The sequence below is a fragment of the Setaria italica genome, chromosome VII, assembly GCF_000263155.2.
Source record: "Setaria italica strain Yugu1 chromosome VII, Setaria_italica_v2.0, whole genome shotgun sequence".
Lineage (NCBI taxonomy): Eukaryota > Viridiplantae > Streptophyta > Magnoliopsida > Poales > Poaceae > Setaria > Setaria italica.
The window spans coordinates 5345133-5367107 of record NC_028456.1 but is presented as its reverse complement, the minus strand read 5'-3'; the positions used below and the strand labels follow the sequence as shown (position 1 = coordinate 5367107).

General features: G+C 53.5%; 2 protein-coding genes across 2 annotated transcripts; both read left to right on the top strand.

Annotated features, from left to right (window-relative positions):
- Positions 1 to 259: 259 nt before the first annotated feature.
- On the top strand, positions 260 to 786 carry LOC111257933. Its single transcript, XM_022828472.1, has 2 exons — positions 260 to 685; positions 775 to 786. The coding sequence occupies exons 1-2, from the start codon at positions 260 to 262 to the stop codon at positions 784 to 786; spliced, it is 438 nt and encodes a 145-aa protein (XP_022684207.1).
- Positions 787 to 2514: 1728 nt separating this feature from the next.
- Positions 2515 to 18097, top strand: LOC105914731. Its single transcript, XM_022828471.1, has 4 exons — positions 2515 to 2709; positions 2749 to 3315; positions 3502 to 3714; positions 17453 to 18097. Exons 1-4 carry the CDS (start codon positions 2515 to 2517, stop codon positions 18095 to 18097), a joined length of 1620 nt encoding a protein of 539 aa, XP_022684206.1.
- The last annotated feature ends 3878 nt before the right edge of the window (positions 18098 to 21975 follow it).

The following is a 21975-nucleotide window of genomic DNA, read 5'->3' as shown; positions in this document are numbered from 1 at the left end:
GAAGGAAGGCGGCTTCCCTAAAGTCGACGGCTGCTTCATGATCTTCGGGGGCTCCGCGGCATACGACACCAAGCGCCAGCAAAAGCTGGAGCGCTGGGAGGTCTACGCGGCCGAGCCTGCGACTCCGGCCTTCCTCGACTGGTCCGGGCCAGCCATCACCTTCGATAGATCCGACCACCCTGGACGCGTCCGGCATCCGGGGCGATACCCTCTCGCCGTCGACCCCATCGTCGGCACGACGCGCCTCACCAAGGTACTCATGGATGGAGGCAGCGGCCTCAACCTCCTCTACGCCGAGACCCTCGACGCTATGGGGATTGATCGCTCCCGCCTCCGTCCTAGCAAGGCGCCCTTCCATGGCGTCGTACCCGGGAAGCAGGCGACACCCCTCGGACAGATCGACCTGCCCGTCACGTTTGGGACCCCTTCTAACTATAGGAAGGAGGTCCTCACCTTCGAGGTGGTAGGGTTTTGTGGAACCTACCATGCCATCTTGGGACGGCCGTGCTACGCGAAGTTCATGGCGATCCCCAACTACACCTACCTCAAGCTCAAGCTGCCGGGGCCCAACGGGGTCATCACCGTCGGCACGACCTTCCAGAAGGCATATGAGTGCGACGTGGAGTGTTGCGAGTATGCCGCGGCCATTACCGTCACCGGCGATGTGGCGGTCCAGCTTGCGGAGGCAATCGAGGACCAGCCCGACGCCAAGCAGTCAGGTACCTCCTTTGAGCCCACCGAAGGTATCAAGGAAGTCCCTCTCGACCCCGGCAGTTCCGGTCGTGAGGTCGTGCGGATCAGCGCGGCCCTATCCCCCAAATAGGAAAGCACGCTCGTCGACTTCCTCCGCGCGAACAGCGACGTCTTCGCGTGGAAGCCCTCGGATATGCCAGGCATCCCAAGAGAAGTCGCCGAGCATTCCTTGAACATCAGGGCTGGCTCTAAACCAGTGAAGCAAAGCTTGCGCCGCTTCGACGAAGAAAGGCGCAGAGCCATTGGTGAAGAGCTCCAGAAGCTCCTGGCGGCCGGGTTCATCAAGGAAGTACACCACCCCGAGTGGTTGGCTAATCCTGTTCTTGTACCAAAAAAGAACGGGAAATGGAGGATGTGTGTCGATTATACCGGACTCAACAAAGCATGTCCAAAGGATCTGTTTCCTTTGCCACGCATAGATCAAATAGTCGACTCAACCGCCGGGTGCGAAACTCTCAGCTTCCTCGACGCATACTCCGGCTATCACCAGATCGCGATGAAAGAGGCCGACCAGCTTGCTACCTCCTTCATCACCCCCTTTGGCCCCTACTGCTATGTTAAGATGCTGTTCGGTCTCAAAAACGCGGGGGCTACCTTCCAGCGATGTATGCTTAAGTGCTTCGAAGACCTCATCGGGCGGACCGTGGAGGCCTACGTCGATGACATCATTGTCAAATCCAGGAAGGGCGATCAGCTCGTTCCCGACCTGGAGCTAGCCTTCGAAAGGCTAAGGGATAAGCGCATCAAGCTCAACCCCGAGAAATGCGTGTTCAGAGTCCCAAGGGGCATGCTGCTAGGCTTCATCGTCTCCGTGCGCGGCATCGAGGCAAACCCGGAGAAGATAGCGGCCATCAACGACATAGGGCCGATCCGGAACATAAAGGGAGTACACCGCATCATGGGATGCTTAGCATCCCTAAGCCGCTTCATCTCGCGGCTCGGCGAGTGAGGACTTCCTCTCTATCGGCTCCTGAAAAAATCCGACCGCTTTGAGTGGACCAGCGAGGCGCAGGAGGCACTTGACCGACTCAAGGACCTCCTGACGAAGGCCCCGATCCTAGTTCCGCCGGCCGACGGCGAGGCCCTCTACTCTACGTCGCGGCGACCACACAGGTGGTCAGCGCGGCCCTAGTAGTGGAGCGGGAGGAGGAGGGGCACGCTCTTAAGGTGCAGCGTCCGGTGTACTTCATCAGCGAAGTATTGTCCGAGTCCAAGTCGCGATATCCGCAGATCCAGAAGCTCGTCTACGCCGTCCTCATCACGAAAAGGAAGCTGCGTCACTACTTCACCTCCCATCCGGTAACGGTCGTCTCTTCATTCCCGCTTGGTGAAGTAATCCGGAACCCAAATGCAACAGGAAGGATCGCGAAGTGGGCGCTTGAGCTCATGGATTAGGGTATCACCTACGTCCCTCGCACCGCCATCAAGTCCCAGGTACTTGCTGATTTCGTGGCCGAGTGGATAGAGGTACAATCACCGTCGGCAACAGAGGAGCAGGAGTACTGGACGATGTACTTCGACGGGTCGCTGATGAGGGCCCGCGCCGGAGCAGGCCTTGTCTTCGTCTCTCCGTTGGGCGTACGCATCAGGTACATGATCCGCCTCCATTTTCCTGCATCCAATAATGTCGCTGAATATGAAGCCCTGCTCAACGGGCTCCGCATCGCCATCGAGCTCGGCATCCGTTGACTAGACGTCCGAGGCGATTCCCAGTTGGTCGTCGAGCAAGTCATGAAAGAATGGAGCTGCCATGACCCTAAAATGGCCGCTTACTGCAATGAGGTCCGTAAGCTCGAGGACAAGTTCGACGGGTTGGAGCTCAACCACGTCACAAGGCGATTCAACGAAGCCGCTGACGAGCTGGCAAAGGCGGCGTCCGGCCGGATGCCCGTCCCCGACGGTGTCTTCGTTAGCGACCAGCTGAAGCCTTCAATCCGTTACCTAGAGCCAGCAGGGGTCGGCGGGGCATGCCCGGCCTTGGGGTCGGGATCCGAGCTAGGGGAGGTCGGCAACACGCCACCTGTCCTGGACCTGAGCACCGATCCCAAGGGAATCAGCGCTGCCCCACCCGACCCGGCCCCGGAAGCCAAGCCTCCCGACCCCGTGGTTATGGAAATTGAGGCGGGCCCTGCGGCGGGCGCTGACCCCACACCCGACTGGAGAACCCCGTACCTCAACTACCTTGTCCACGACGCGCTCCCGGCAGACAAAACCGAAGCCCGCAGGATCGCGCGCCGTGCAAAATCCTTCGCCATCATCAACCGGGAGCTCTACAAGCGAAGTCACACGGGGATCCTACAGCGCTGCATCCCGATCGACCAGGGAAAGGCGCTGATCCAGGATATCCATGCCGGAGCTTGTGGTCACCACGCTGCGCCAAGGACGCTTGTGGGCAACGCCTTCCGACAAGGTTTCTACTGGCCAACCGCGGTCGCGGATGCTACTCAGGTAGTCCGCACCTGCGAGGGATGCCAGTTCTTTGCCCGCCAAACCCACCTGCCCGCGCAGGCGTTACAAACCATCCCCATCACGTGGCCGTTCGCGGTCTGGGGGCTGGATCTCGTCGGACCCTTCAAAAGGGCGCCCGGGGGCTACACCCATCTACTCGTCGTTGTCGACAAGTTTTCCAAATGGATCGAAGCAAGGCCTGTGGCACAAATCAGGTCCGAGCAGGCGGTACAGTTCGTCACCAACATCATCTACCGCTTCGGGATCCCAAACTCCATCATCACCGACAACGGCACGCAGTTCACCGGAAAGAGATTCCTCCAGTTCTGCGACGACCACCACATTCGAGTGGATTGGGCGGCAGTTGCGCACCCCCGCACGAACGGGCAAGTCGAGCGAGCCAATGGCATGATACTTCAGGGTCTCAAGCCACGGATCTTCGACCGCCTTAAAAAGTTCGGCGGACGATGGGTTGCGGAGCTCCCAGCAGTCCTCTGGAGCCTGAGGACGACCCCCAGCCGGGCGACAGGGTTCACCCCGTTCTTCATGGTTTACGGGGCAGAGGCCATATTGCCCACCGACCTGGAGTATGGGTCGCCGAGGGTCAAAGCATATGACGAACAGGGAAACCAGGCATCACTCGAGGACGCACAAGACCAACTCGACGAAGCGCGAGACGTAGCCCTCCTACACTCAGCTAAGTACCAGCAGGCCCTACGGCGTTACCACAGCCGCAAGATACAAGGCCGCGCCTCCAACGTTGGAGATCTAGTGCTCCGCCTCGTCCAAGATAACAGGGGTCGGTACAAGTTGACTCCTCCATGGGAAGGCCCGTTCATCGTCGCACAAGTACTGCGGCCAGGCACCTACAAGCTGGCAACCCCCGACGGGCAAATCTTCAGCAATGCCTGGAACATAGAACAGCTAAGGCGCTTCTACCCATAGCTCTCATTTACAAGTTATGCATGGTCTTGCCGTCTTTTCCATTCTTTCGTTTAAGCTCAGGGGTATCCGACCCTGGCCTCGTTCCAGGGCCGCATACCCCTCGGGGGCTACCAGTTTTGTTCTTCTACGAAAAAAGAAACCCTGAGCCACCCTGGCTCAGGTCCTTTCGTTTAAGCTCAGGGGTATCCGACCCTGGCCTGGCTCCAGGGTCGCATACCCCTCGGGGGCTATCAGGGGTCCCGACCCCAGCCGCTGGGCACCACCTAAAAAGAAAAACGCCTTTTTCTTTTTAAACCCGAACCCCCCCCCTTTTCGAAAACCTTTGGATGCGAAGAAATAAGGATGCGTGAACGGCACTCAGGCAAGTCGCGATCGAACTGCGAAAAAGCCTACGCCCCAGTGGCTACGGTACCTTCGCTCATCAAAAACTTATTGACGCGCCCGACAACGCATCCTAAAGCCTTCAAGACCAAAGGAATAACAAAGGGAATCGGTTTCTGTCATGCAAACGAAAAGTCATAAGAACAGGCCCGTACGGCCAACGCAAACGAGTTCGAAGCAACTGACATAAGTACAAACTTTTTTCGGGCGCAAGCCCGGTACAGCTAATTGACAGGAGGGTCGGCTGGAGCAATTGTTCCGAGGTCGGCTGAAGCAGCGGCTTCGGGGTCAACGGGAGCGACGGCTTCAGGGTCGGCGATGGCGGCGGCCTCAGGACCGGCAGGAGCGGCCTCAGGACCGGCAGGAGCAGCCTCAGGGTCAGCAGGAGCGGCCTCAGGGTCGGCAGGGGAGACGGCTTCATCCTCCAGAAGCTTCGCGAGGGCCTCCGCTGGCGCGATCACCGCGGCGTCGATCTCGTCCAGCTCGGTGTCGGTGTAGCCAGCGCAGTACCCCTCACTCATCCCGACAAAATTAATGTCGGCATAATGAGAGCCGAAGATCCCAAAGGCGCGCCGCACGCCAAGACGAAGCGCGTCCACGGCAATCTCGCGACGGCGACGGCGCACCTCGAGGACACGAGCCGGCAGCGAGCTCGACCCCTCCTCCGGAGCTACGCCGAAGTCCTCGCAGAGGACGCGGATCGCATCCCGCAGGGCGCTATGCTCACCGCGCTCCTCATCGAGCAGAGCCCGCAACCTGGCGATATCACCTGCAGGAGCCACTCGAGAGATCCCACCGAGTCAAAAGAGGCAAAACACCAACGACATAAAAACGCAGGAGCAGAAAGAGCCCCACCGTCGGCCTCGGCTTTCAGCTCGCGCTCCCGGTCGACGCTGCGGGACAAGGCAGACTGGAGCCCATGCACATGCAAACGGAATTGGTCGCGCTCCGTGCGGAGGGCTCCACTCTCCCCCCTCAGCCGCGCCAGCTCCTCGGCATCTCGGCGGGCCCGCTCAGCAGCAGCGGCCTTTAGCCCCTCGGCATCGCGGCGGGCCCTATCCATGGCAGCCTGGAACTCCTCGAGGTCGAGGCGGGCCTTCTCCGCAACGGCCTAGAGCCGGGCCTCGGCACGCCGCGCCCCCTCTAGCACCGCCTGCTCACGCCCCTCCAGGTCGCGAACGGCCCCCTGGGTAGCACCAAGCTGCAGAGCCAGATCCCTGGAGCGCTCCCTCTCGGTGTTGTAGTGCTCCCAGAGGTTACGCTGCCGCCGGAGGAAGTCAGACTTCTCCCGGCTACCCTCTTGGAGAGCCTGCGAAGCAGCATGCCGTCAAAATAAAAAAGTAAAGAGAAGGAACTCATTCGCCAAGTGGCAGGAATGACATACCTGGCTGCCAGGGACCACGGTATTGGCCAAAACTCCCAACGCCGAGGTCAGAGCCGCCCGAACCTGGGCGACGCCGCCGTGCATCGCATGCCACCTATGCCACTCGGCGGCGTCATCCAGCGCATAAAGGCGCCTCGGCGGGTCATCGCGCGACGTCCAGCGGAGGACGGGCCCTCTCCACGCCCCCGGGACAGGAGAGGCCGAGGGCGGAACAAGGGCCGACTCTGACGTCGCCGTCGAGGATGACATCACGACGCCAAAAACCGCTGGATCCGCCAACGGCCCCGGCGGCTGCACGATCGTCGCCGCCGATCCCGCCAACGGCACCCCTGTGGGCACCTCCGTCTCGACCGCCAGGGTCACCCCCGCGGGAGCGACAGGGACGGAGACCCCGGCCTCCGGCACCGCTGCCTCTGTCGTCGCCGCGCCCTCGGGAGCGAGCGCCCCCTCCGCCTCCGACTCCGCCGTGGCAGCGGGGGCATCCGCCTTGCCCTCCGTCGTCTCCGCCTCCTCCGCCTCGTCGGCATCGAGGTCGATCACCTCCCCGGCTTGAGGGCCCGGGGGGATCACGGCCCGGACCGGAGGGGCGACTGGAGGAGCCGCAGGTGGAGTGGAGTCCGCTCCCCCTCCTGCGGCTGACTTCGCCGCCGTTCCACCAACCAACTCCGCAGGGGCCACCTCCGCAGGGGGGCCCGTGGCCACACCAGGAGCCCCGCTGATCGTCACTGGTGGGTCTGCGGCCCGCCCCCCGGTGGAGGACGACATCAGCAGCGCCTTCTTGGGCGCCAGCTGTAGGGTGGCGCCGCGGGGAGAAGTATTGCACGACGTCGACCAGGCGTCAGCAGAAACAAACGAAAAAAGAAGGGAAGGATAACGCGTAGGGAAGGTCAACTTACGCCCTCAAAGCATAGGGGCGGCGCGCGCGCTTCGACTCGGAGCCGGACGCCGACCCCGGGGCGTCTAGCAGTGGCCGCTTGTCGCCACCCCGTTGCCCTCCACCAACAGGCATGGCGGCGGAGGCAGGCCCCGCGGATCCCTGAGGAGCACCCCAAACGGACTCCTGGGGAGCGCCCCGCGCCGGACCCAAAGCAGCGGCTGGGGCGGGCTCCGAAGGCCCTTGAGGGGCGCTCCGTGTCGACCCCGAGGGGGCGCCCCGCGCCCCTTCCTGGGAGAGGCCCTGCGCCGACCCCCAGGGAACGTCCTGCACCGCCCCCTGAGGAGCAGTCCGCACCAGCTCCTGAGGCACGCGCTGCGCCGACTCCTGAGGGGCGATCCGCGCCGGCTCCTGGAGCACGCGCTGTGCTGGCCCCTGAGGCACAACCCCAGGACCCGGGGGAGCTGGATCCCGGGGGCACGCTCCCGCCGCCACACCCCCTGCCGCCGTCTGCGGGAGGGCGTCACGAATCACCAAAGCCCCCGAACGGGGGCCAAACAGCTCTTCCTCTTCCTCCTCTTCCTCTTCTTCTTCCTCTTCTTCTTCTTCGTCTTCTTCGTCGTTGTCGTCATCGTCGGACACGACCGCCCCTCTCCGCCGCCGTTGGAACTCCTTGGCGGCCTTCTTCCGCCACTTCTCCGTCTCCTTGTCCTTGCGGCGCTTCTCCTTCTCGGCCTGGAGGCAGTTACGAGCCCTCCGCGCAGCATCCTCCGGCACCGGCGGGAGGGAGTCCGCAACCCGGGTCAGCATGCCCTGCAAAAAGGAGGACCCGCATCAGAAAACAATGGGACATCAGGAAGGAGAAGCGGTGACCCAAAACACCTTACTAGGTCTACGAAGCCCGGCTCCGGGCGCATCGGCGGATGCCCGAGGATCGGGTAGTCGACGTCCTTATCCTCCAGCGCCTCCCGGAGCCGTTGCCGGATCTCGGAGGCAGCGAGCGCGCCTGTTGCCAGAGCGGTGCCCTCGGGCGGCACGTCGGGAGACATGACGCCAAGCGGCCGGGCCTGGAGCATCAGCGGCGCCACCCGCCGGGCGTGGTACGCGCCGATGACCCCGGCGCCGGTGAGCCCCTCCCGCTTCAGCTGCCCAATGGCCTGCAGCAGGTCGGAGATCTTCCTCTTCTCCTTCTCCACCGGCCCGTACGCCCACATGTCGGGCGCCGCGTCGATGGTGCGGCCGGTGAACGCCGGCAGGGGGGAGTTCGAGTAGTTCTTCACATAGAACCACTGATTATGCCACCCCTTGTGGGACACCGAGGTCTTCACCGTCATGTACTCCTTGGAGCGAGTATGACGGAGATGGATCCCGGCGCACCCAATCGGCACCGGAGGCGACCGCTGCTGGCTCCCGGCCTTCCCCGTCTTCTGATACAGGCTCACTGTGAAAAAATACTTCCACAGCTCGAAGTGGGGCTCAATCCCCAAGAATCCCTCGCACAGCGCGACGAATGCCGCGATATGCTGGATCCCATTGGGGTTGAGGTGCTGGAGCTCAAGCCCGTAGTGGTAGAGGAGCCCACGGAAGAAGCGGCTTGGGGGGGGAGGCGAACCCCCGCTCGTGGAAGTGGGCGAAGGAGACGACGTAGCCGGCGGGCGGCGACGGAACCTGTTCCGGCCCCGGCAGCATCCACTCGTCCGCCGCTGTCTTCTCGCAGAGGAGCCCCTTTCGCACCAGGCCCTCGGCGCGGTTGGCGGTGAAGTGGGAAACTCCCCAGGAGGCCATCACCAAGGAAGGAAGGGGACCGACGGAGGCGAAGGCGAAAGCACGCGGTGCGAAGCAGCGGGAACGAGGCAAGCGAGGCGAGCGCAAGTGAACTAGGAAGGCGAGGAGGCTCGAGTGCGAAAGGAGAGGAACCAGTGCGGCGTGCTTCTGCTTTTATAGGAAGAGTACCGGGGAAGCCAAATCGACGCCCCGGCCGCCATAAATGTGGCGCCAGGTACACCCCTGCCACGCCCGTTTTCTTTTCGAAAACCGCGCGCACGATCGGCCGCGAAAAAACATCCTATCTTCCTCGATCCGCGGGACAAGGCTTCCATAACTCCGCTTCCCGGGAACCACGCCCACGACGCTCCCCACGTACGGCCCAGGAACACCGACCGCTCCGGTACAAGGCCAACAGGGAGGTAAGAAAGGGATACGGGGCTGAAAACGCCCCTACGGCCCAGTACGGTCCAGGGGTTCGAAAGCTGGCCCAACATGGGTTCGACAGCTGCCTCAGGACATTCCCCGAGCATGGGGTGAGAAGGGACGGGCCCGCTAGCGGCCAACACCCAGGCGAGCGAACGCCAAGGGCGCCCCAACCTCACGTTCGAGTCTCGCTCGGTACAAAGTTCATGGTTTTTTCACGGGGAAAGGCAACGAGCCCTCAGATCCGGTCGAACGGATCCGGGAACTATATGAACTGACCGGCGGGAAATTGGAGTACGCCACCAGCTTGGCCCGAGCCGGACCCCCCCCCCCCCGAACGGGGACCGGGACAACACTCGAACTTACCCGCTTGCAGCTCAAACGAGCACCACGGTTCGTCCAACGCGGATAACGTGGCCCGGCTCAACCCCTCCGTCCTAGTGAACGGACGCTTGAGGGGCAATGATCAAAAAGTCGACCTAGCCTCCCGATCGGTTTCCTGCAACGAGCAGGAGCTCGGGGGCTAGCCTCGCAAAAAACAACTACCACGCGTGTAGTCACAAAACTTGCAGGTTCTCTCGAGCATGGCGAAGACAAAGCAAGCGTGCCATAACACAGAACCGACAGCACACAGCGAAAGGAGCCTCCGGAGGAGCACTCCTGCTCCACCACAGGCTCGGGGGCTACTGTTGGGGGGAAATATTAATGACCCCCTAACACGCTGCTCAAAGAAGCGAACATGGAGGCCCAGGCCCACCAAAGCCTGATCAAATTTTCGCCTCGCCCGACCCGGGCGTCAGGATCGGGAGCACCCGACCCCCCTCCCGCAAGATTTTCCGCCTGGTCTGACTACGATCCCAGGGTCGGGGGCGCCCGACCCGTCGCCACGAAGTTCTCCGCCTCGCCCGACCCTAAGCGGAGGGGTCGGGCGCACTAGGGCCCACAAGTCCGGAGACCCCCTCGGATGCGGTTCACATAAGACAAGACAAATCCTGCGGGTCCCCCCGTCACCCTCGTCGTAAATGCGCCGCAGTTCTGGCAGAGGGCAGGGCGACCGCGCTCCCCACGCAACCCGGCGCAAGTACCCGTGCACGACCATCCTGTGCGGGCTACAGTGCCGGCGGCCGACTCCCATTCGCCGCAGGGTACTCATGACTTGCGGCGACCGGAGCAAAGGAGGGAGCAGCCCGTCCTCGGGTCCCACACGCCCTCGGGTCCCACACGAACAGCAGTACAGATGTAAAGCTTCTCCTCTCAACAGCCATCACCGGAGCAGCGGCATCCACCATCCACCCTTACGGACGCTGGGGTAACGACGAAGCCGCCTCATCATGATCTGACCTGGTACCTACGAACATCGAAGTAGCTACCTACGGGAGCAGCAACACTTGGCATCCGGCAACCTCCCCCTCAGCATGCACGACGGCACGCGTTTAGGGTCGGCAGGACATCGGGCGCCTAGGATCTCTCCCCTCCTTCCTGCCATACTTTTTACCATCTTACTCTTTACTCTTACGGACCTTTTTACCCGATCCCAATTGTAACTCCGGCCGTCCCCTTGCGATATAAAAGGAGGAACCTAGAGCCGGGAGAGGGGGGATCGGATGAATCAGCTTCTTCTCCGGTACACCAGAGTGCACTACCACTCTTCCGAAGAGCACAAAAACCGAAGAGACTTGGGACCAGTCCCTCTCTCGACAATCTGTAACCCCCTACTACAGAACCCCCGTGTGGGCAACACGAGCATCCTGGATACTGGATGTAGGGCTTCCCTTGCTCGAACCAGTCTAAATCCGTGTCTCCCACGCAACCATCTGAGGCTCACGCGCATAAAAGAAATTTACTAGTCTAAGTCTTGATCGGCTGATCTTGGCAACGACAGATAGTAGGCAAGGCTTTCTGAGCAGGCCTCTACTGGCCCATGGCTTTGGTAGATGCAAAGCAATTAGTTCGAAAATGCCAAGGCTGTCAATTCTTCACCAAACAGCAACACGTCCCTGCCTACAAACTAGTCTCAATACCCCCAACATGGCCTTTCACTTGTTGGGGGCTGGACATAATAGGGCCATTGCCAACTGCGCCAGGAGGATTCAACCAAGTACTCGTGGCTATCGACAAATTCACCAAGTGGATCGAGGTCAAACCAGTCACTTGCCCTAAGGCAGACCAAGTCCTCAACTTCTTGGATGAAATCATACACCGTTACGGTTTTCCAAACAGAATCATCACAGACCTGGGATCCAACTTCAACAATCACGACTTCTGGGAGTACTACGAGAATAGCGGAATTGATATCCGCTACGTCTCAGTCGCTCACCCACGAGCAAACGGACAAGTCGAGCGTGCTAACAGCATGATACTCGAAGCTCTCAAGAAAAGACTACACGACGTTGGCAATAGAAAAGGGGGCAAATGGCTCAAGGAACTACCTAATGCTCTGTGGGGACTACGAACCCAACTATGCAAGACTACTGGGCTCTCCCCCTATTTCCTAGTATATGGATCAGAAGCTATTTTACCCGCAGACGTCATGTGGCAATTTCCTACAGTCAAGCAATACGACGAAGAAATGGCAGAAGAAACAAGACACACGGATCTAGACAGTCTAGAAGAAACGAGATGCGCAGCATTAGTCCAATCAGCCAGATACCTCGACGGGTTAAGATGATACCACGACCGCAATGTTAAAGAACGGTCTTTCAACTTAGGCGACATGGTCCTCCAACGAATTCAAGACACGTCAGGACTGCATAAACTCAATTCACCATGGGAAGGTCCCTACATTGTATCCGAGGTCACAGGACCCGGATCTTACAGACTACAAGAACTTTCAGGTGAACAAGTACCAACTCTTGGAATATAGAACATCTGTGTCGCTACTACTCATAGTAGACATATGTACTCGAGTTTTCACCTCAATCGAAAACTCATTACTCGAAGACAACAGTTCAACTACTGACTACAAACTACTCTACTCTTGACACAAGACTATCAACTCAGCAGGCGTTTCCAGCCTTGGTACAAAACCTCAAAAGGGTAAAGCAATTTTTTACCTGAGTATGACTCGAGCAGAAAAGTTTACAGTTACATACAATTACTCACAACAGAGTAAGGGTACTCAACAACAAGCATAGCAAAAGACTACAAGCAATTGCCTACTGGCGGTCTGCATTTAAGCCTCAGGCTTTTACAATATCACAAGGCCACTCAGGTCTGCCGACTACAAAGGGATGGGCCCGCATGCAAGGAAGCTGCACAAAACGCAGCCATATCCATGTCCTTCTCCCAAGCAACACCAGGAACTCCTGCATCGCTGCTTCCTCGATAGCGGGGACGATGAATCCCACATGTTGCATAAGGAGAAAAAATAAGGCTGCTCTTTTGCTAGCCTTGTCGAGCCGTCCCACACTGCGGCCACACCTCCACCTCTAAGAGAGCCGGATAAAGACCACAGCACTCATCACCCATCACCCGCGAGTTCCAACACGTACCCGGTTGGATCACGAGCTACAAGATGAGGCGCGCGATGAAACCTCCTACGAGGATTCTTCTAGCATCGCGGCTATCCCTACGAGTGCTGGAGTCTGTGGAGGGAAGGTGGCCCTAACCTACAAGGAATCTTTTAGCACCGGAGTACTCTTTGAAGGATATCTACACTCAAACAACAGCAACCGAAGGCAATCCATTGCTACTTAGCCTGATCCCGGTTGACCTCCATGGCAGTCTATTTATAGGCAAAGGTCTCAACTACCAACCACTTGGGAGTTACTATTCGCTCGTGACTGATGAGTCAGGATGCTCTCTAACTCCGCCCACATGAAAGCATTCACACCACAAAAGACAAATAAGCACAGTACACCCGTGCACCCCCCGTTAGAGAGTAAAAAGCAGAGTACTCGACAACAGCGCGACTACTCAAACTCTGCACTCAGAACTGCTTCAAATAATAAAGGATGGACAAATATTCATTTTTTGAAACAAAACATTGTTTCAAGTACTTGGAAGCTTACACGAGTACACAAGGCCTAAGGCTCCTCCAAAGATACAAATTCAGACATCTTCGACGCAATTGGCTTGGCCTCCTTGAGGTACTGCGTATAAGCCTCCTCTGTATAGTTGCGAGCAACGCCGTCACCAGCCGCCGTCAAATCCGCTCTTGGGTAATACGACTTGACCACTACAAGGACTTGTTTACATATAGCCTTGCAGAGGCCAGCCACCTTACCCGGAGCAGCTTTCAAGTGCTCGACTAGTGAACGAGGTCCTGCGTCCTCTTCTAGCGGAGCAATGGCATTCACTAAGTCCTGAGCGACATCAGTCAACTCTTGAAGCTTACCTTGAAGTCTTCCTATGGTCTGGCCATGATCTCTACAGGCTACCATGGCCATAGCAAGCATCACTCCATTCTGGTTCTTCCTATCTCGTTGATGCTCGCAGGCAGCCTGTGCTTCAGCTAGTGAAGCCCGAAGACGATTAGCCTCATCAGCTATTCGGTCATGCGCGTTCCTCCAATCAAGGAGCTGGCTACTCACAACAGCCTCCTTCCTCTTGAGCTCTGCAAAAACGACCAAGTTCAACAACCGAGTACAGTTGGACATACTCAAAGAATGAAAAGTACTTACTTTGATACTTTTTATTCAAAGACTTATAGCGGCTCTCATGTTTCTCCTGCAAAAATGCGTGATCCGACCGCCCAACGGCAAAGGATTTCGCAGCGTCCTCATGAACCCTCAAAGATTCAGTAAGACGGCTACACTCTTGCTCTAGTTGTTCATTTCGCTCATAAAGGGTCCGGACATTCCTTTGAGTCCTGTCATATAGATCGTGCAAATAAGGCAAACGGTCAAGTTTCTTAGCAGTAAATAGTCAGACAAGAGAAACAACACACCTGAAAGCTCTACATAGCTCTCTGAAACTCCAACTCTGACGGAAGCCCGAGTATTGGACCTTGAGCACTCTTTACAACATGAGGATCTGGAGCTGTACCCAAGGCTGTACCTAAAGTGATGAGCATTAGTCAAACAAAACAACGACTACAAGACCAGTATCCCGACTACATACCTGGCGCAGTTGTCTCTTTGGCCTTAGTCAAATCAACCAAAGCTAGAACACCGCTAGTAGACGTCGAAGAGGGTACACCACCAGAACCTGAAGCAACTGTAGGCTCCTCCACCGAGCGGATCACTTCTTGAAGCATGGACATGGTGGCTCCAAGACGACTAGTATCAACCTCGGATACATCATCAATGGACAAATCATCCACGGGAGCATAAAGAGTAGTCGAGGGACAAGACTCTACTCCTGCTTCCACAGGGATAGTATCCTCCGCATCCCTGCATCAAAATACAACATCACCACACGACTTTCAGCTCGAAGATACATTACAAACCAAGAATCAAAAACTCACCGAGTTGACCATGGAGGCAAATGCACGCGTTTCTTCTCGGCAATAGGTGGCCGAGTACTCGGCACCATAGGAACAGCTGTAGGTGCAATTTTTTCGCTAAGTCCTTCAAAAATAGGGTCAAGACTGCAATAGACTCAAGACTAACAAAAATAGTCAGAAAGAAAAGCTCACCACTAGCGATCACATTGGATAATAAAGAGCCAGTAGCAACTACTGGCGATCCTCCCTTTGCAACATCTACCACTCCAGCAGGCAAACCCAAAATTGCCTGGTCAGGGACCGGCAACTTAGTAGTCGACGGGGTCTGGACTGTTGGCCCGGGGGCTACTTCAGCATCCGCTGGCGGCACCTCCACTGCCATTTCTCCAACAGCCGCAACATCAACATCCTTGGCGGTCGCGACTACCTCATCAGAAGTAGCCTCATCACCACCAAGGGTCGCGTCGACAACCTTTTCAGGCAAATAAAATCATCAAGAGACTACAAGATAAATTCTACCAGTTACCAATGAATACACGACTACATACCTTGGAACCCTATGACTTCTCGGGAGTCGAAGTCGAGGCAGACTTGGCAGCAGGCCTCTTGCAAACTACTCGGTGTTTCTTCGCAGGAGGAGAAGGCTCATCTTCTGACTCTTCAACAACCAACTCTTCCTCTGAATGCACTAGATAGCCGGAGAGAATCCGGGACTACAGAACAAGTTGTTACTCAAACAATGTCCCAACATCTCGAAAAGTACAAGTCAAGCAAAAAACATACCTCTTGTGACCCATACCAAGCATCAAACTGACGAAGAGCTGAAGGAATAACCGGTACTCCTTGATAGTTCCTGAAGAACTTGGTCAGCAGCACCTCCACATCATCGTCAGATATATCTTCAGGAGACATACGTGACGGATCATTAAATCCTGAGTCCTACCCACCCGAGTGAGCCCGCTTTTGCAAAGGCTGAACTCTTCACTTAAGGAAGCTGGCAGCCACGTTAATACCAGTCAAACCCAATGACTTCAACTCGGCAATCTGGGTCAGCAAGTTGTCGATCTCAGGAGAATCTTCAGGCTCGCTCACCCAGTTCTCCGCATGCTTTGGGGCGTAGCCAGTAACTACTGGCAAGCGAGGGCTGTGGTTCCTGATGTAGAACCACCTCCTCTTCCACTCACCATGGGAATCCGTCAAGTTATAATCAAGATAAGCGCCCGAGTTCCTAAGTTGGAACCCGACCCCTCCAAAAACCTCTGTCCTAATCGCACAAGGCTGAGGCTTGCAACGAAACAATTTCCTAAATAGCTCAAGGCTAGGAGGAATGCCTAGATAAACCTCACACAGGTGTACAAAAATGGACATATGCAGCACACCATTGGGATTCAAGTGAACCAGCTGAAGCTTATAGTACTCGAGGATACCTCTGAAGAAGTCGAATGAGGGCACTGCCAGTCCTCTCTCCACAAAGTGCGCGAGCATGACAGTCTCATTTGGATGCTCCTCGAACTGCCACGCGTTAGCAAAGGTAGGCCTCCACTCGAGTACCTCCTTCGGCTGCAGAAGCTTGGCATCAACAAGTGCCTGAATGGCCGCCTCCTTCATCATGGAATTCTGCCACGTGACTCCAGACGGTGACGGCGCAGTCTGGTTCGTCGGGCCAACCTTCGGCGCCAGCAACACCAGCTCCTTTCCCTTCTTCGATTTCACCTTACCTGCCGCCGGAGCTTTGCCTTGAGTTTTCTCGGGTTTTTCCCCATCTTCTTGGTGCGCATCAGACAATCTCAGCCGCAGCAAGGAAAAAAGAATCAACCTCAGATCTCTCTCAAAGAACAACAGCAATGGCGGTGGTGGCACTGGAAACTTGCGGCGGCGCAAAGAGGAACAACAAAATGGGGAAAAGGGGCAAAACAGATCTGCTACAATGAAATGTAACCCTAACCAAAAAGGGGACCTTCCTGTTATATCCTCTTCACCTCCGGATTCCAAGCATCAGTTACGCAACAGTCAGGTGTAAAACAGATTTATTACCATAACACCCAATGGCTACTCCAATCAACGGGTTTTGACCACTTCGTCGACAAAATCGCCTAAGTGCTCGGGGGCTGCGGGTACCGTACCCGATGGTTAGAATTTTCTTTTTTAGATTACCAGAGTGAAACAGCCAAGAAGCAGAATTGACCCTAAGCCTGACTCTTCAACTCAAACTAAGGCTCGGGGGCTACTCCATATGGAGTGCGATTGTCATCACACTACCATATAAAATCCTTGGAACAAGAAGCAACTCAAAGGAACAAGAAGAGTACCTTCCAGCCACGCGACAGTACTCGAGCACTTTGGACAACCACCACTACTCGGATAGTGCCCGTAGTACTCGTGACTGTGATGCACGACTACAAAGTACTCGTTGGCTTGTCGGGCATGCACCCCAGGCCCACAAGTAGGCCCTGAACGGCCCACTAAGGGACGCACTCGGACATGACCAAGACAAGGGGGCTACGCAGCAATAGGTGTATCCCACTCGGACTAGTTAAGTATGCATATAGAAACTACTCGGACCACACCGAGTAGAACTCTATAATTGTACTCGACTAGGATTCAGACTTGTAACCCTACCCTCCCGAGTATATAAGGGCGGGCAGGGACCCTCTCAAAGACAACAACTCAGTTCATCTAAGATCAATACAACCAACACACAGGACGTAGGGTATTACGCGATCTAGCAGCCTGAACCTGTCTAAATCGTGTTCCTTGCATCACCATCGACTCCTTGCTTCTCAAAAGCCCTTACCGCATAAAAGACCACCTAAGGGTACCCCCTAGGCGGGTTGCCGATCTAAAATACCGACAAAAGAAGTATCATCAAATCCCTTTCAATTATAACCGTTTAAATGCTAATACCTCATCCAGGTCAATCAACTTGGGAAAGCTACCTCATTTTGATAGGATAAGCTATTCCATGTGGAAAAACTCGATGAGGGACTATTTGATGGCGGTAAACACCGCACTTTGGGAAGTTATGAGTGTAGGTATCATTTTCCCATCCAAAGATGCCACTCTCACACAATATCAATCTTTTGACCTTCAGCAAAATTATCAAGCTTTACATCTCATCAAGAGCTCTTTGTGTGCCGAAGAATTTGACAAGGTGGATGGTTTGCAATCCGCCAAAGAAGTATGGGACACTCTCTTCATCAACCACCAAGGCACAAAGAGAGTTAGAGAAGGAAGAATTAGAGCCCTGGAAAGTGAACTAAATCAGTTCATCATTGAGGCAGATAAAACACCCCAAGAGATGTTCAATAGGTTGAATAAAATAATTAACAAGATAAGGTCTCTTGGGAGTGACAAGTGGGGAAGAAGAGAAGTGGTTGACAACATCCTCTTGGCCTATATGGCTAGAGATGTTCAACTCCCAATCTTGGTTAGGGAGAAGAGAGGATTTAAGAAGTTCACGCTGGCGAACGTGATTGGAATAATTGAAGAACACCTTATCACTGTCAAAGAATCCAAGCTATCCCAGGAGATGTCTATGATTCGTAAGCAAATTGAGAAGAACAATGGGGTAGCACTCAAGGCAAGCCACAAGAACAAAGAAAACGAAGAAAGCTCATCATCAAAAGTCACCATCAAGAAAAGTGATGATGATAGTGAAAGTGAGAGCATGGATGAGGAAGAAATGGCTTTATTCATGAAAAGAGTAAAGAGAATGATGAAGAGGGGTGGCTTCTGAGAAGAGAACAAAGATAAAGATAAGAGTAAAAGGAAGTCAAAGAGGCCATGCTTTGGATGTGGCAAAGAGGGCCATTTCATTGCTAATTGCCTGGATGTTAAGATAAAGAGAAATGACACATCCAAGCGTAACAAGAGCAAGTACAAGAAGAAGGTTGGTGAAGCTCATTTCGGTCAAGAATGGGACTCAAATGAAGAAAGCTCAAACTCTGATGAGGAGGTTTGGTGTGGCAACAATGGCATTTGAAGCCCCAATCTCCAAGTCATCTTATTTGATAATCTCACCGATGATGAAGATGGCTTCCCCACACTTGCCTCATGGCTAGAGGGCCAAAGGTAGATTCCAAAACCCCCTCTCATAATGATGATGATGATGGTAATGCTAGTGATGATGAAAATGCTTTAAAAGGTTTAGGCAAACAAGCATCTAAAAGAATAATGAAATTGATGATGGAAATAGAACATAGGGATGAGACTCTTGAGGTGCAAGAAGAGATGTTTAGACTTGAGCGAGAGAAAACCATTGCCCTTGAAAAGTCCCTTGAAAATGAAAAGAAGGGATTAAAGGTGCAAGAGGACTTGCTCAAGACTAAACTTGATGAAATTCGAAGCCTTGAGAAATATCTAGCTAAAGAGAAGATGAAAGTGGATGAACTAGCTAAGGAGCTTTCTTTGGTTAAGGACACTAGTGCTAGTCTTAAGGATGAAAATGTTAACCTTAAAGAGAACCTCACTAGTTTGGAAGCTAAACATATGGCACTTGAAGCTCAACATGATATCCTTAAGAAGAGTACATGATCTAGCTCTAATGATGCATCAATATCTTCTAGTGCCTCTACTGGTAATGGTTGTGCAAGATATCAGAACATTGATATAAATGCTTGTGCTACTAACATTGCCCAGATAAATGTTATGAAAAATGAGACTACTAGGTTGTCAAACTCACTTCTCAATGACGAGAAGAACACACCGAAAAGAGGTGAGTTTGAAAATCAAACCAAGGGCTTCGGGTCAAACTACATGAAGAAGTATGGCTTCAAGGATGGAAACGGGCTAGGTAAGTTTGAGCAAGGCTCGATTGAGCCCATTCCATTCATGAAGAATAACCATACCACGGGCATGGGGGCAAGGAGAGTGGTGCACGGCATGAAGCTACTTGGGGCAAAAGTTGTTGGTAAGCAAGAATACAACAAGCCCATCAAGTTCCACAACTCTCAACAAAGGCAAGTGAAGCCCCATGCCATGCCTAACAAGCCCAATACCTCACAACCTCAGCAAGTCAAGAAGCCCAAGCCATATGCATCACAAAGTACATTTTATGCCGATTATGTGTTGACTTGGGATCATAATGGTAAAGTGATCGCCAAGTATGTGGGCAACCGCACCAAGGACTTTTTTTTAAAAGGAGTGTGTGGGTGCCCAAGGTTGTTGTGACTAACGCCCTAGGACCCAAATATATTTGGGTACCTAAAACACAAGCCTAATTTATTTTGTAGGCTTACTCCGCCGGTGGGACAAAATGGGTGATTGATAGTGGATGCACCAATCATATGAACGGCGAGAAGATGTTCTCCACATGTGAGATGAAGAAAAAATCCAAGGGAGAAGATAGCGTTTGGGGACAATAGTGAAGGAACGGTTGTTGGTCTAGGTAAAGTTGCAATTTCAACCGAGCATTCAATTTCTAATGTTTATTTGGTTGAATCATTGGACTACAATTTGTTATCTGTGTCTCAACTTTGTGAGATGGGTTACAATTGTTTGTTCACTAATGAGGTTGTGACTGTTTTTAGAAGAAGTGATGACTCCATTGCTTTTAAGGGTGAACTCAAGGGAAAGCTTTATCTAGTGGATATTTCCTCTAATAAAGCTCAACTTGATACATGCTTAATGGCAAATTCTAGCATGAGTTGGCTTTGGCATCGCTTGCTAGCTCATGTTGGGATGAATAATCTCAACAAGCTTCTAAAGGGCGAACACATCCTAGGACTAACAAATGTTCATTTTGAGAAAAATAGAATTTGTAGTGCATGTCAAGCCGGCAAGCAAGTTGGTGCCCCTCATCCTTCTAAAAGCATTCTCACCACCACAAGACCATTGGAGTTATTGCATATGGATATCTTTGGTCTGGTGGCATATGTTAGTATTGGGGAAACAAATATGAAATGTGTCATTATTGATGATTACTCTTGATATACATGGGTGTTCTTTTTGCATGACAAGAGTGAAGTTCAACAGATATTCAAGAAGTTCGCAACTAGAGCACAAAATGAGTATGAAGTGAAGATCAAGAGAGTAAGAAGTGACAACGGCACCAAATTCAAGAACACCAACATTGAAGAGTATCTTGACAAGGAAGGCATTGGTCATGAATTCTCCGTCCCATACACTCCACAACAAAATGGGATTGTGGAGAGGAAGAATAGGACACTCATCGAAGCGGCAAGGACAATGCTTGATGAATACAAGACTTCGGATCAATTTTGGGTGGAAGCGGTCAATACGGTATGTCATGCTATTAACTGGCTCTATCTTCACAAGATGTTGCACAACACCGCCTATGAACTCCTAATCGGTAAAAAGCCTAATGTGTATTACTTTAGAGTTTTTGGAAGTACGTGCTTCATTCTCAACAAGAAGTCCAAAAGCTCTAAGTTTGCACCTAAAGTTGATGAAGAATTTTTTCTTGGTTATGCCTCAAATGCTCACGGCTATCGTGTCTTCAACAAAACCGCCGGTTGTGTTGAAGTTGCATGTGACGTGACATTTGATGAATCTAATGGCTCTCAAGTTGAGCAAGTTGATTCAAATGTTGTAGGGAATGAAGAACCTCCATCACAAGCAATTGAGAAGATGGCTATAGGAGAAGTCAAGCCTGAAGAGAAAGAAGATGTTGATGTCACAATTCATGGGCCAATAGATCAAGAAACTGCTGCAAATTTCAGAAACTCTGGAGGAAATTCCGGAAACTTCAGAATTCCAGAAAATTCCGGAAATGTTTTGGAAAAATTTTGGAAATCCAAAAATTTCCGGACAAAACTCCAGAGATTTCGAAAATTCTGAAGAAAGTACTCAACATCAAGCCAATGATGAGGATTTCATTCAACCGCAAGCTTCTAACCCTCATCCAAGAGTACATCAAAGTATCCAACGGGATCATCCCGTGGATAATATTTTGGGAAGCATCCGAAGAGGGGTAACTACTCATTCTCATTTAGCAAATTTTTGTGAACATTACTTGTTTGTTTCCTCTTTGGAACCCCTTAAGGTAGATGAGGCGCTGGAGGATCCAAATTGGGTGATGGCCATGCAAGGGGAGTTGAACAACTTCACATGGAATAAAGTCTAGTCCTTAGTGGAACGCCCTAAGTAAACTGTGATTGGAACCAAATGGGTGTTTCGCAACAAACAAGATGAAAATGGCATAGTGACAAGAAACAAGGCAAGGTTGGTTGCTCAAGGATTCACTCAAATCGAGGGATTGGATTTTGGAGAAACATATGCACCGGTGGCAAGACTCGAAGCTATCTGGATACTCTTAGCCTATGCCGCTTATCATGACTTCAAATTGTATCAAATGGATGTCAAGAGTGCATTTTTGAATGGCCCAATCTCCGAAGTGGTCTATGTTGAGCAACCACCATGCTTTGAAGATCCAAAATTGCCCAACTACGTTTACAAGCTCCATAAGGTGCTCTATGGGCTTAAGCAAGTGTGGCGGAACTACCCAGATTAACCCGGTTAAAGTGTACTCAACGTCGCATCATATGTGAGCAGACACTTTAATCAAGTTAAAATGGCAGTCCGTCGGGTTTCACCCGATCAAACCACTTGTCTCGAATCGAAAGAAGCATACTCACACGAAGATGAGTCCAGAGA

Bases quoted from the DNA above. Each gene is read 5' to 3' on its own strand.
- LOC105914731 (XM_022828471.1), top strand. From the start codon at position 2,515: ATGGCCGCTTACTGCAATGAGGTCCGTAAGCTCGAGGACAAGTTCGAC. The intron at 2,710-2,748 runs GTCGGCGGGGCA...TCGGGATCCGAG, and splicing joins GTTACCTAGAGCCAGCAGGG to CTAGGGGAGGTCGGCAACAC. The intron at 3,715-17,452 runs CCCAGCCGGGCG...TTTGACCTTCAG, and splicing joins TCTGGAGCCTGAGGACGACC to CAAAATTATCAAGCTTTACA.
- LOC111257933 (XM_022828472.1), top strand. From the start codon at position 260: ATGGATGGAGGCAGCGGCCTCAACCTCCTCTACGCCGAGACCCTCGAC.